Source organism: Rattus norvegicus, chromosome 3, assembly GCF_036323735.1.
Source record: "Rattus norvegicus strain BN/NHsdMcwi chromosome 3, GRCr8, whole genome shotgun sequence".
Taxonomy (NCBI): Eukaryota; Metazoa; Chordata; class Mammalia; order Rodentia; family Muridae; genus Rattus; species Rattus norvegicus.
In genome coordinates this window covers 77,645,558-77,660,059 of record NC_086021.1, presented here as the reverse complement: position 1 = coordinate 77,660,059, position 14,502 = coordinate 77,645,558, and the positions used below count along the sequence as shown (strand labels likewise).

The window sequence follows — 14,502 nt, the reverse complement described above, 5'->3', positions numbered from 1 at the left end:
TGGCTACACGGTTCTTCAATTCGTCTCCCCAGAGCTGCACGCAGCCCTTCCTGTGGACTTAAGCATCCCGTGTTGTAAGATTATGGGGAACACTCTGTCCATTCCTCTTGGGGAAGGCCTGAGCAAGGGAGGCAGTTAAGCATTTTGTCATTTAATGAGCAGGCCTGAGGTGGGAAAGGGACCCTGGCAGAAGACTCCAGGCTGTCATTGTCTGTCTCCCCTACGCGCAAGTCCTCCTTTGGTGTTCTAGGCAAGTTTAAGTATCTTTTGAGGCATGTGTATGGACACTGAGGCTTTTGTCTTGCTGTTGGCATTCTGCACTCTGGAGTATTTTCACAACCAGTAGAGGAGGGTGAGGTTTGAAGAGCTAGTCGCTTTTACCATGGGGTCCTTATTTCCAATCTCTGTCAGATTATTTGTTTATGCAAAGAAAAGAGGAGTTTGTTAGTTTCTGCTAGTTAGACCCAGATCTCTCAACTGCATTTCTAAACTTGTGGGCAAATCTGCTGGCTTCCTACCCAGATCTAAAGAGGCATTAACAGAAGCAGCTTACCACATCTTCTTCGGTCCACGCACCAATCTCAAAGGAAGGCAGCAGCTGCGTGGGAGATATGAAGGAAATGAAAAAGGGAAGCAAGATTATCCTTGTCCTTTGATTTCTCACCTCAGCTCCCCTGCCGCTCTGGCCTGCTTCCTGCTTCCGCTTGCCAGTTAGGCCGAGTGGAAAACAGTTCCCTCACCCCCTCAGAGGGGGTCCTTGGATGCTGAGCCCAGCAGGAACAACCCACTCTACCTTATGAGCTGTTTTAGGGGGACTTGGTACAAGTTGGTGTGGTCTTCTTTGGCATGGGGCTCGGCAGGAATGGATTTACAGCCCACAACATCACTAGCTACCAGAGCAGCCTTAGAATGCTCAGCTAACAGTAGGATTATAGGGTAATTTGCCATCGGAAATTCCAAGCAGCCATAAGTAGACAGGTGACTTATTTTTCCTGTCCTAACAGTGGGCTTCCAGGGCTTAAACACCTGACTTGCATGGAGGAAACAGGATATGTGAAGTTGGAACTGTCCTGGGGCATCTGGTTACTGGAACACAGACTAGAACAGCTCCCTGTCAGGGGTACATGTGGATGGGGACTTGCAGAGCACTTCAGCCTGTGCCAGAGAAATGTTCACATCAGTACATCCCACAGTTATGGGCTAAATAGCAAATGCTCCCATAACTTGAAAAGGCCTGTGTCCTATGGGCCAGTGTGTGGTATAGTCATTAGCTTCAACTAGCTTGAGTCTTCAAAATGTTTAAATGGTTCATGAAAGACGAAGCAAAAATACCACCCAGCCTCTGTTACAAACAGTACATACAGAGTAGGCAAATTGGAGAAAAGACTGGGAGGGGGTGGGTATGATCTAAACATGTTGTATACCTGTGTGAACTTTTGCAAGAACAATAAAAAAGAGAAGTTGATTGTTGTTGCCTTTACTGTTAGTGTGACGATCTGATTGGTGGCTAAGTTAATCTTCCTAACTTAGAAGTGCTTACTGTATACTTAGCTCAAAGTGCTAGGAAAGCAGAGTCCCTGTAAGGAATTTTACTAGAAATGAATGAAGTATGTGTGGATTATGTTTGGGAGAGGCCACTTTTATCATGTTTTGTTTTTCTTTAAGTTCCTAATTCATAATACTTGGTACGTGTGTGTGTGTGTGTGTGTGTGTGTGTGTGTGTGTGTGTGTGTGTGTGTGTATGTGTGTGTACATGCATGTATGCATATGAAGACCAAAGGACAAGCTTGGGTGTTATTTCTCAGATCCTACTCACTGGGTTGGAACTCACAGATTAGGCTGGGCTGGCTCTGGGCTTCAGAGACCTACATGCCTGTCTGCCCCCAGCATAGGGAGTGCATGCCACAACAGTGGGCTTTTTATGTATACTTTGGGTTGGAGTCAGGCCCTCTTACAGGCAAAGCAAGTATTTTAGCAACCACGGTCTCTATCTAGCCCCGCCTGCTTAACTGTTATGGTACTACCGTCTACAATGAATAGATCGAGGGATGCATGTATTCCGTTGCCAAATTTCTTGGTAGTCGTCTCAGTGTTGACAGGCACACAAAGGCCCATGCTCCATAGCATATGACAGGGGGATGGAAGGCAAGTGGGCTGAGCTGGGGATTGCGGACCCAGGAGTGGGGTGGGGTTGAGGTGGAAGAGAAGGCAAGGAAGAGTGAGTGGGTGAGGCGCTGACCATGGGGGGTCGGGTAGGTGTGACAAGTTCACTTAATTGGAGCAGAGGATGAAGTGAGCTTGCGTTGGAGGAAAAGGGGAAAGAAGCTGATTCTGGGTGGGGCAGAGCACAGTCTATTGTTGCAGACCCTCCTGTCAGAAACCCCACACGGATGTGCAGAGCTTGAGTGCTCCACACACTCTGCTCCTCGTGCGCTTCCTCTCTCTGAAACACAAAAGCTGCGAAGGAGTCACCGAGCACACTCACCTGCTTTAATAACGTGGATGAGTGACGGAAGTTGCTCTCCATCAAAGAAAGTACATGGTAAGCTTTACTTCTTCAAAGGGCAGCTGGACAGAGCTGCAGAGACATGCCGTCCCCTCTGCCCAATATGGACACAAATGTGGAGTAAGAGACAGCAAGTACTGTTAGAGCTGGTCTTTACAGGACGCCAGCGCATGCATGAATGTGATGTGTGTACGTGTGTGTGTGTGTGTGTGTGTGTGTGTGTGTGTGTGGGCGTGCATTCATGCATCTGTGTTGTTTTGACTTCTACATAATTGCCGAATAAGTGTGATGTGTGTGTATATGTGTGTATGTATGGTCTGATTTCTATATAATTTCCAAATGTGGTGCTATACAGAACTGAGAAATAAGTATTTCTTGAGTAAAGATTGCAAAGGAAATAACCAACATCTTCAGCTTTAATGTGCAGAGGAGAGCAGAGTTCTTGCTGCCAGGCTGGCTCATCTACATTATGCCCCAGGGAAGAGCCTGAACTCTGCCTCATGCTCCCTCCAGCAGGAGTCTGCAGATGCTTGCAAAGATCAGTGAGAGGGGGGCTGGAACCAGGCGCTGCAGCAAGACGGTTTGAATTTGGCAAGACAGGGGATAAGAGTTAATGATCTGCAGCCACACAGAGGCTCACCATCTCCTTCATGTTTTCTGTACCTGGTTAACATATCAGTGCGTCTGCTGTAGACGAGTTCTAAGCCTTTCTGTTTTCTTTAGGGATTAAAAAAAAAAAAAAAGAAAGAAAGAAAGAAACCAAACCAATCCCTCATGACTGCCCCATCACTTTAGTAATTCATTATTTATACTCCATCAGACTCGAGGAGAGAAAAGCACTTGTGTGCATGTGTGTGACACTGATTTCTTCAAAGGATGTTGGGAATCCAGTCTAACAAAGATCTTATGTACACAGCGACACATAACAAAGGGATTTACTGTCAAAACGTTTATTGCAAAATGGAGTCTTAGAACAAAAGAAAGCGGAGAAAAGTTCACATCAGAATGAAACGTGCGACGCCAACTTGGATTTCTGAATACATCGTGGACTCGGTGCTGGAATATCAGCTTCCAACTACGAAGTCGGCAACTAAACGGCCTTACCACACCAGAGCACAGTTTAATCTTCCATACAGACATTGTACATGGCATTTGGCATAAGACTTGCTCAGAATAACATTGCAACGGAGTGGAGGCGAGAAGATTGTTATGCAAACACAGTGATGAGGCCTCCTACTGAAAGCTCACACTCCAAGGATAGAAACTTTTCCGATAGCAGGTTTTCAGGGTGCAGAAGCAATGTGTCGTGTCGGAACTAAGGGTGTTCTGCACACGCTACAAAACAGTTGCATGGGTGCCTGAACTCTAGTTGGCAATAATTATCCACATGCCAGAAAGTTCCTCACACAAGCAACAGAGTGCCCACAAAGTTGGGGTCTGAGAAAACATGGCCTGTCCAGGATTCCCTGATAGACACTCATTTTTCAACCACAGAATGCTGTGCTGACAGCAGCCAGGCTGCGTCACGTCCAGCAGGGTTGAGCCTCTGCTGCAGTGTTAGTCTACACAGGAAAACGGGTCTTACTCGAAAGCAGCAGGAGGTGCCTGATTATAGAATTACGCCTTACTGTGTGCTGTGGTACAGTGAGGCTCGACTGGCTTCACAAGGCTCTCCAAGTCTAGTGTGACAGAAAAATGTTCTTAAAGTATCAATATTTAACTCAGGCTAGGTTTTTAAGACCATCTTTCATGAAGTTCTTGGCATGCTAATGGAAACTAAAGTCATATACATGCATGGTAACTGGATGGGAAATGGGTCTGAGTCTCTCCTAGATGCCACCCCTTCCCTTAGTCCCTTTGATTTCAATGGGGATCAAGCGTGAATACCTCAGCTGGTGTTCAGAGTCTAACAAACTCACTGCATATTAATAAAAAAGAGGCACTGGTTAAAAAACACAAACAGTATTTTCAGAGCATCAAAAGCAGTGTGCCAGGTGTCTGCCACCACATCCCATTGGCTAATTGTGAACCATTAAAATGTGATTTTGCTTAAAAAAAAAAGTTAGGAAAAATGCCCTTTACATGACTTCAGCATGACAGCAAGTCCACCAGGGTTGTACTACTGTGGAGTCACCATGCTGGGGCAGCGCCCCTCCCCCAGCAGATACAATAATGTCGTAGTGTTTCTGCTACCAACCTTAAGTGGGGGAAGGAAAATAATCGTTTCCACCATCAGTGATTTGAGAAAAAGCTGCAGCCTCCGGACATGCAGAAGGCGTCCTTATTGTTCTAAGAAGGCGTGGGTGATTTTGTTTGGGGGAAAAAAAAAAACTAGAGTTGGAATCGCAGATGTGTCAGGTTTAACGAGCAGCACAGTGGGGACAGGACAACTGTACGGAGATTGTGCATGGAAACCTTTGCAAGAGGGGGCTGCCCCTGGCAAGCAGGATGCCACCAGTCTACAGTAAATGCTGGCTGGCCAAGGTCACATTACTTCTCAGCTGAGAACCACTATGGATGCCCCCAAATTCTATACATTAGCTTTACGAGTAAAGAAATGTCAGAGGCAGTGTTTTAAGGTGTCTGACTGACACTTAGTACCACAATCAATAGTTCTAATTCTCATTCTGAACCTTCACTTCTTTTCAGGATTTCTTTAACTTTTGAATTGTGTTCCTTTGTAAGTCAGGTCACTGGAATAAAATCTAACACTGATAAATTAATTGGTCATTTCAAAAACTGATCTAAGAAGTGAGTTAAACCTTCGACATTGGCTTCGTGAGAAATTCTTCATGTAGCTAATAGACATTTCTTACAAAATTAACTGACTCTAAAGCTCTATAGGAATTTTTACAGGAGGTGTGAGAACTCTATGGGGTCCTGTTTATTTGAGTCGGGTTTCTGGTATATTTGTACATTTTAAAGCCACAAGATGAACACTAATTGGAGCAGAAGTAAAATGGCCAATGGCATATTCTCTGGTTCTAGATGGAGCAGTTGGAAGCTTTTCCCCAAGGCTCCTGCTCTATCCTAAGTCCTGTGGTTTCTTCATAACTGAGGACTGAGCTGAGCATAGCTGCAATGTTGGTAGAGAAAGCGGCAGCAGTTAGGAGATGGGGACAATTTTTAATGCACTAAAAATTTTATATAGAATATGAATTAGGTATTAATTTAGGAAATACATTATTTCCATGCCATCTATCTGTTCTAAACCAACTCTTGCTTAGTGGGTGGTGAGGTTTATGTTCTTACATATAGGGCAGAACTGGCCTCTCAGAGGTCCCTTCACCTTCTTGGGCTCTGTGTAAACATTACATCACCATGTAACAGCGGGCCTTTCCTGAGCACACTTTGAGACTTCTCCCTCTAGCTCCCATCTTCCTTGCTTGCTTCAATTTCCAGCACGCACTTAGCGAATCTTACCGTTCTGTGATGCTCACTAGCATGCACGCTCCACGAGTGCAAAGGCTGTCTATCATCTAGCTGTCCTCTAGAACTCGGTAGACAGTGGGTCCCAGCGAAGGCTTGTTGAACACGAGGCTTTATTTTTGCCTGGGCAGGAGTGCAAGAGGCTCCCTCACCTCCCACTGTCTCCTTCAGGTGCCCACAGCATGCTGGGAAATCAGGAGTTGCTAGGCATCCTTTCTGCTCCATCTAAGACTTTCTGTTTGAGCAGCCTGACTACATGTGCTGAGTACGCATGCGCCGAGGATTCCAACTTTCAGCGGGATGGGGGTTGCGGGGTGGGCTGTCTTCTTCCGCAGCCTTTTCCTGTCTGTAAACACCCAGCGCATGTGGATCCGGCATGGCACGTAGGTTCCAAGGCAACTGAATTAAACTGTTTGTGTAGTTTACATTCTAAGAATTTCTCTCTTTATTTTTCCTGAAAGCCATCTACTTTTAACTTCATACTTCCGAGCAAGTGTCATTTGCAATAGATAGTTTAGTGGTCCAGGTTACAGAACACACTTCTCAGTGTCTCCTTAACTTGGCGGTTAACCATAGCTGGTGCTACCTGGGCCCTGCCATGGCCCGGTGCTATGCTACATGGTTACATACTTCTGAACCTTTATCTTTGAAGTACATTAGCATCCCTGTCAGGGTAGCGAAGGGCTGGCAGGTTCAGAGATTCCATAGTCTACCTGGGACTGCACAGCAGACATACCCAGAACATTCCACTGTTCTTTCTCCCCAGATAAAGCTGTAGCACACTTTCCACTTTGGATTCTACTTTTCGGTCCTCATCAAGGGTTAGAGGCCCGTCGTACCTCACGTATCTAGTCCTTTCTTGGGACAGAGTCTTGCAACGTTGCTCATACATAGTCTTGCAACATAGCTAATACTAAACCCACTACTGTCCTGCCTCAGCCTCCGAGAGCCAGGATTATGACATGAGCTACCGTACCCACCTGAGGTTATAGCTTCTGTATAGAAAAGCCCACCAAGAGTATTTAACTTCCATTGTCAAATGAATGACACCAATTTCTGAGTTAGATTGATAAGGACTTTTGTCTTAACTTTATCTAGTTGTAATTTTTATATGCCGTTTATAGTTTAAATAAGTTTTAGCCGCTATATTAGTCTTCTTCGAGTGTCTCTGGGTGGCCTGGCCTTCATAGTAAGTGGTACCTGAATTTATTTCCCTAGCCAGTGTAATAGAGAACAATACAAAGGAAAGGAAGTGGGTGTGCTGGGGGAGGCTACATGTAACAGAAAGACCCCTTCAGAGAGTACTTGTGTCTAAGAAGGATAATTAATTTATCGTTCCTATTTCCTATGTGTGGTTTTTCCTACACACAGATTAGAATCTAGTAGTATTATTATGCACCCCTGGAAAACAAAGAAATAGAGTGCCTTTATCGTATGGAAAGAGCAGGCTCCTGCTCATCCTGTTCATGGCTAGACACGTCCCTTTGGGACCATGTGCTTCTGTGTAAAGGACACGCTAAGCCTAGGGTGACACTGCGCTCTTGTTAGGATGCTTCCAGCCAGCATGGGGATGCAAGCTCGTCTGCTGCTCGCTTCAAAGCAGAGCATTTCTCCTTCGAATGTTACTACTGAGAACACCACTCGGGTTTTACTTTGAGGAGCCGTGTGCTGTTTGGCATTGAAAATTCTTGGCATTAAGGTATTTCTGAAGGGGCGTTTGTTATAACCTTCTTTCACCTCACCTCAGGTTTTTTTGTTTTGGTTTTCTGGATTTTACAGTTGCCAATCACCTCTGCCATTAGAATGTGCTGTACAAGGAAGAAACCTTGGAACGCTGGGGAGAGTCGAGTGTCAGAGCGGAGTGGGGAGCAAAGTGCGTGTTCAAAATGGACATTTTCTTAACCAACTGAGCCAAAGGTTTAAATACAGTCAAATACAAACTACAAAGCATGCGCTTTAAGAAGAAAAAGCCCAAATGTCATTAGCTCGAGAACATGAGAACATGATATGTATGTAATCACATATTTCTATAACCAGGCACCACACTCACTGATAAATATGCCTTTAGCTTAATTCCCCGCCCTTTGCTGAACGCAGAAGCAAAGTCACGCTGATGAGGAAACCACCCTAAATGAACTCGGCCTAAGGCGCCGTGCTGGGGGCTCTGCCTCCCTATGCTGCTTTTTGCACAGACTGAGATAATACATTTTTTCTGTTTTTCTAAACAAAACAAAACAAAACATTTTCGATCTTATTCCTTTCTGCCGTCAATCACTATTATCCACGTCCTTCTCCTCCTCACCATCATCGTCATCATCGTCACCTTCTGACAAGTCAAAGTCACTGAACCCCAAGGCCATGTTGACTTTCTTCCCTCTCCTCTTACATGTGGTTTTGGATGAATTCTGCTTGGCTTGCATGTTTATCTGCATCCCAGAATGCAGCACAGCTCCTGCTTTGTTCATTGAGAAGACATCCCCAAAGCCCATGAGCATCATGGCCTGCAGACTTGGGTTCATGCCATGGCCCTCCCCGTTACTCGCTGCAGTGATCTGGCAAGACATCTCTGCACTGTTTGATTCCTCTGTTTTAGATTCAAAGTAAGACTCCTCAGACATTCTTGCAGAGAGAGGCAAGAGAAGCTATCAAAGGGGAAGAAAGGACAGAAGTGAAAAGAGAAATTAGTACCAATTTAAGTCAGGGACAGATACCACACAATTAGATGGTACCCCGCAGCAGGTGGACGATGAGGACTTTTGAATGGCGGACCTGACACCAGCGTATTGGCCGTAATTTTATGAGTGGCAGGGTGAATCGTAACAGAAAGCTCGCAAAGCACCATACTGAGCCGGATTGCAAACAGACAGGGAGGTACCAGTGATAAGCCCCTGCTTTGCTTAAAATAAAATAGTTTTCAGGATGTCTCTTAATTTTCCCCAATTTCATTTCCACACAGAAACATTTGATTAACCATATATTAAAAAAAGAAGAAATGAGGCAGAGATTAAATCTCAAGTAAAAAAAAAAAAATCAGAAAGCCAGATCCAAGGAAGAGCGCAGAGGAAGGATAAAAGCACTTTGGCTGCAGTGCGTGCATGCGTGCGTGCGTGCGTGCGTGGGTGACGTGGGGATGTGGTTGATTCGACCTCTTTCCCTGGGACCGTGCTTTGAGCGCACTCTGAAGGTGACCTTACTTCCGTTTTTTACTGACTTGGGCTTAATTTCTTCATGTTATTATATAATTGGCTTGGGAGGAAATTCGAGATCCTGTCTTTAAGTCGGCTATAGCGAACCTGTGGAAACTGGGAGGACCTGTTGAGGATTCACTTAGCCTGTCTCCTTGCTGTAGCCACCGATACCCAAGTCTCCTTCCAGTAGGACTTGTCTATGAGGCCTTTCTCATAGTCACAGTGGTGGTAATTTACTTTCTTCCCTATCAGTTCCCTTCGACAGCCTACCTAAGCCAAAGCCTTTGCTCCTATTTCTTTCGTGGCAAAACTGTCAGGGTGTAAAAACAATGGTTCTATGTTGTCTGAGGACAAAGCAAAGAAAGGTCCTTGCTTTTCACCAATAATGCACAAATACGGGAACTCTTGGATGAACTTTGCATTCTGGGTGTGAGGGTACAGAATAGTTACTTCTCTTATTTTAAGATTAAAAACCATTGTATCATTGTCGCAGGCACATGCATGCCGCAGGCGCATGTGTAGAGGTCAGAGACAACTTTTGGGAGTCCGTTCTCTACCCCTTTAGGTTCTCAGGGCTCGGCTTCTCAGGCTTGGTTGGCAAGTGCTTTTAGTGACAGAGCCATCTTGAAAGCCCAGTTTTCCAGTGTAAGTAACTGTTGGAGATACGTTTTCAAAAGCCAGCCCATTCTATTAGAGGAGAATTTGGGCAGTTTGGGCTCAGTACCAAGGTCCTGCGTGCGGTCCATCCGGCCAGCCTCCGGCCCTTACTGCTGGAGCAGGGCCTCACTCCCTAAGGCCTCATTCCCTCCCTTCTCACATTCCAAAATCGGGTTTTCAATTGACAGAAACCCTTTGCAGCTTACTTATTTATTACTGCAGTGGTCTCTTCTCACAGTATGATAGAGTCTAAAGAGCTCCTTAAATATTTGTTAAATAGTTTATCTCTAAAAATGTTTTTATATCAAGCTGCAGCAATAATTAAAAATAAGCTTCATCCCTATTTACACACAGAGAACTCATCCTTCCAAGGATCTTTAATGTTTCAGTTTTAGGAAGGAAACTAGTACCCCTGAAATCAATTTGACAGTATTTTTATACACTTGTGTAAATGTTAGACTATCATATTTAAGATGAAGCTACTTATAAGAAGAAAAAAGCCTCATTTTTGCCCTTGTAAAAAGATTTCTTTTTCTCAGCAGTCTAGTTAAAAACTGACTAGAGGGTGAAGTGAGGATGAAAGAAAACAGCTACTTATAAAATACCTGAGCACAAACTCCTCTCCCTTAGAAACACCAGCTCAAGGCAGAGGAGACATTAAAAGCAAGTGTTATATACAAGAAACCTTAGGCCCCGTAAGTAAAAAGCGAGGGGACCTCACAGGGACTGCACCATGCTGTCCGCTGTTTGATGGTGGTCTGCAAAGCACTTTCTTTAAACGAGCTTTCTGGGGTTAAAACACAAGTGAGCAACCTACCAAGCACCTGTAGCATGTTACACCTTATCACACAACCATGTTACCAGCAGCAATAACGTGCGAGGCAGCCATCATTTCTTAGCAAGACTGATGCCGGTAAACCAAGGCGAGGCTCTGAGGCACACACTAGTAAGCGGCTGAAAGTTTTCTTGACAATAAGACATTTAGAAAGGGTAGAGCCATGCAGGGCTTGACAGTTAAGGTTTCAATGAGCTTAAAAAGCGGAAAGGAAACAGCTTCCTAGCCTTCGGCAGATGGGATGTAGGGACAAGGCTGTGCTCTCCTGCTTCCCCTGCCTTCAAGAAGCTGGGCTCTGTCACAGAGCTCTGAGTCCTACACCCAGCTGGCACCAACTCAGCCTAAACCGGAAACAGCACCCTTTACCCTTCCTATCGGAGTCTGGTTAAGTTCCCAGGACTTGCTAACAAACGTGAGGTACCCTTCTAATATCTCATGCCAGACTTAGGTATAGCAATTCAGTTCTGACCTTGGCATTCCCAGGATTACCAAAGTCATTTTTGAAAAGGGTAAATGTGTAACATTTAAATGCATTCTCCTATTTTGGGGGGTGAGAGGGTGCCAGATTGCGTCTCCATAGGAATTGGAAATAAAGACGGACTCTCTTGCTCTTTAGATATTGGAAGACATTTTGCAACCTGTTACTGCTGCTCAATGGAGGTTAAGACTTGTCTAGATAGGCCTTTGAGGAAGACACAATGAGGGGCATTTAACTTTTTTTCTTGGTGTATTAACAATAACTTTATTTTGAATTTCCCACTCCGTGTGATTTTAAGTGGACAGATACGGTCCACTGAAAATCCTAGAAAAACCAATCCTAAGATTTCACTTGATTCCTAAAGGTAACTCTTGTTTAAAATCTAAAGGATGATGGAACAGGATGTACAATTTAACACACAGCTTAGGCTCAAGGTTAAAGCATGAGTGGTCAGCGCTCCTCTGGACTTGGGAAAGAACCAGGGTCTTCCCAGAGGTAGAGCAAGTGGGTTGCCTGCCCTAGGAGAAGCCTTCTCCCCATTTGGTGCTGAGCACACTCGTGGCTCTAAACCATAAGAAATATTAATGCTTGTCGCCTCTAGGTCAGCAGACCAGCTCAACCTTAGAGAGAAAATGTGCTTAAGTTCTTACACACCCACGGCATTCCTGGCTGCCTTGGAATTATTCATTCCTGATGGCGAAGCTGAAGGACAGCCTTCCTTCAGTGTTCTGAGGGCCCAACGATGAAATAGATTTGACTTTGCTCTCGTAATTCTAACATACAAATGCAATTCTTAAGGAAATTCAGTTCTGAAGGAAAAGATCCAGAAGGAGAAAATTTTCTTTTAAATCTCTGGCGTTTTAGAGTTTCACATTTCTAACTATCAAGGAAGGCCTTTGGTTCTCAGGAGCAGGGTGGGGAGGTTGGGGCAGGGAGAAGTCTGGCCATGCAGTCATGCTCAGCATGCTTGCTGAAGCATCCTAAAGGCTGAGGAGTGCTTTAGGAAGCCACGAGGCGGGGGACTCACCGGGGTGTTGGACTGCTCGGTCAGTTTCTGCTCCCACATCTTCAAGCGTCTCTCCCTTTCTTTGAGCTCCTGCTCTTTAAAGCTGAGATCGCGCTCTAGCTTCTTCAGCCGCTCAAGGGTAGCCTCAATTTCACACCTGAGAGAAAGAACTCAGTAAGTCTCCACTAATGCCTGTGGGTGCTCAGTGGGTCCATTGATGGGCTAACAGAGAAAAAGCTAGGGTGTGGGCTTTGAGATTGGCCAGGAACCAGCCAGAGTAGCCGGACTCTCTCTTATCCTTCAAAACCAACGATTAGTTTCTAGTTGGGAAAAACAAATTCGGAGCATTTTGACAAAGCATCGAAGAGGTCGCACTGGTTGGGAGTGGCCATTTAAGACGCTTTACAGCTCACAAAGCATGGTCACAGGGTCTCTCATCTTAGTTCTAAAACTAAGGGAGGGTCTGTGTTGTGGATGGGAAAATGACACCAGGTTGTACACTGCAGAGCTGGCTACCGAGCTGGCACTCTTGCTCACAGAGTGGCTGGGTGAGGATCAGTAACCTGGGAGTTCCTCTGCTGACTCTGCGTGTGCTTTTTCCTGAGAATTCCTGGTCTGTTTGCTGAGAACAATAAAACACAGGTGCTCAAGACTACCACAGAGAAAGCACAAGACTGGGCTGGCGAGGCCTGGCCGTTCCACTATTTACATAAACACAGGCATTTTTTTCTCCATTTTTTTTTCTACTGAAAATAGACATTTCTCAATATATTCTGATTATGGTTTTTCCTCTCCCTAACTCCTCAGAGAGTCCCCCACCTCAACCAAATTCACATCCTTTCTGTGTCTCCTCAGAAAATAAGCAGGCATCTGAAGAGTGATTGTAAAATAAAATAAGATGAAATGAAAACGAGCAAACTGGTATATGACAAAACAAACAGAAGGAAAAAAAACAAAGAAAAAGTACAAGAAACACATAAAGGTGTGCATGAGTGTGCAAGTGCACATACACACACACTTACACACACAGGAATCCCATACAAATAATTTTTATAATCTAGCAAGCATGGGATACTTGTCTAGAGAAGTTCTGAGTCTCTTTTAGACTCTATAATTTAAAAGGAAGTTCTTTCCCTCCTGTCTAGGCCACTCAGGACACTCTGCCCAGTAACAGAAACTGTTCCTTACACAAACTGAAACTGGCAAGGTGTTTGGTACAAACTTTTCCTCCTCCAGGGCTGTCACAATGTTAATGTCTAAATTTATGCTCTGAGAACTGGAAGTTCTCCGCCTTGAGTTTCTGAAGAGCTTGCACATGAGCCATGAGCCAAGTAATGAGAGAGGAAAGGGCATGTGTGTGTGTGTGTGTGTGTGTGTGTGTGTGTGTGTGTGTGTGATGCACAGACATGCAAAGGAACACAGGAAGGTTAACGGTGTCCTGCAAGGACTTTCTGGTTGTCTGCTGAGACAAGCCTGTGCTGCACACTACATCTTCACGGTGAGACTTCGATGTGGAAGGATGCATGGGCCCCAGAGTTCAGCTGCTGGCGATACCCTGTCCTTGTGTTTCCAGGCAAGGACAGAATAAGTGGCTGTCTCCGTCCACTCCTATGATTTGTGTAACTTGAGGGGCAGCTTGGGGGTGGGGCTCCACCCACAGGTTCTCCTCTCTGCCTGTAGGAAGAACCCCTCGGCGTGGGAAGGCTTCAGTGCAGCTTCTGTGTACCCTGGTCCCTTTTACTGGGGCCATGTGAGAAAACATGAAGGGACAATAAGTCACAGTGCAGCCCCAAGAAAAGTCAGGAAAGCAGAAATCTCTTAGAATTATGACTTTATCATAAAATCCAAGTTTAATCCTTAATATTTCTGACAAAAATATGATGCCAATTCATGAACGACTGTGTTTTAACTTTTCAGATGGAGAACTGAAGAGAAAAACTCAGCATGGAACTCCTTGGAGTAAACTTTCATTACAAAAGAGAAAGAGCCACTATGGGCCATTGAGAGGGTCACTGGGTGGAAGCAGGGCACAGAGCAAGGCATTCTTGGTGGTGGAGTGGCCAGGGCCGCTATCTGTGAGACACTTGGTAAGTTTGTCCTAACTCTCCTGCCAATGAGACTGATCCCACTGGAGCTTCTCCTTTCCGTCAGGATGAATGGCTAGCGCAGTCTGTTTTGCTTGTAACTAAATCCAAGGCCTCATCTCAAAATCTGGCTCAGGGAGCCCACTATGATTTTGAGCCCTTGTGGAAAACAGATCAACAGTTAAATAAGCTGAAGGCTGTGGCAGAAATGCAAACCCACTGGGAAGTTGAGCTTCCTTAACCTGTCCTGTATGCCCCGAGTCCCAGCATTGCTCCTACCTGCACGCTGCGGGAGAGTGACCTGAACCTGAGGACATGA

At 45.2% G+C, this 14,502-nt stretch overlaps 1 protein-coding gene across 2 annotated transcripts in view; it reads right to left on the bottom strand.

Annotated features, from left to right (window-relative positions):
- Map3k20 (mitogen-activated protein kinase kinase kinase 20) overlaps positions 1-14,502 on the bottom strand; it is a 159,395-nt gene that overhangs the window by 37,481 nt on the left and 107,412 nt on the right. Inside the window, exons 11-12 of one of the 2 annotated variants that reach the window (NM_001398993.1) lie at positions 12,121-12,256; positions 554-598 (exon numbers count right to left, since the gene is read on the bottom strand). In NM_001398993.1, the coding sequence (NP_001385922.1) occupies positions 554-598; positions 12,121-12,256 (181 nt within the window). Of the gene's footprint in view, positions 1-553; positions 599-3,440; positions 8,578-12,120; positions 12,257-14,502 lie in introns of those variants that run through there. The other variant, NM_001398994.1, reaches the window with a different exon arrangement.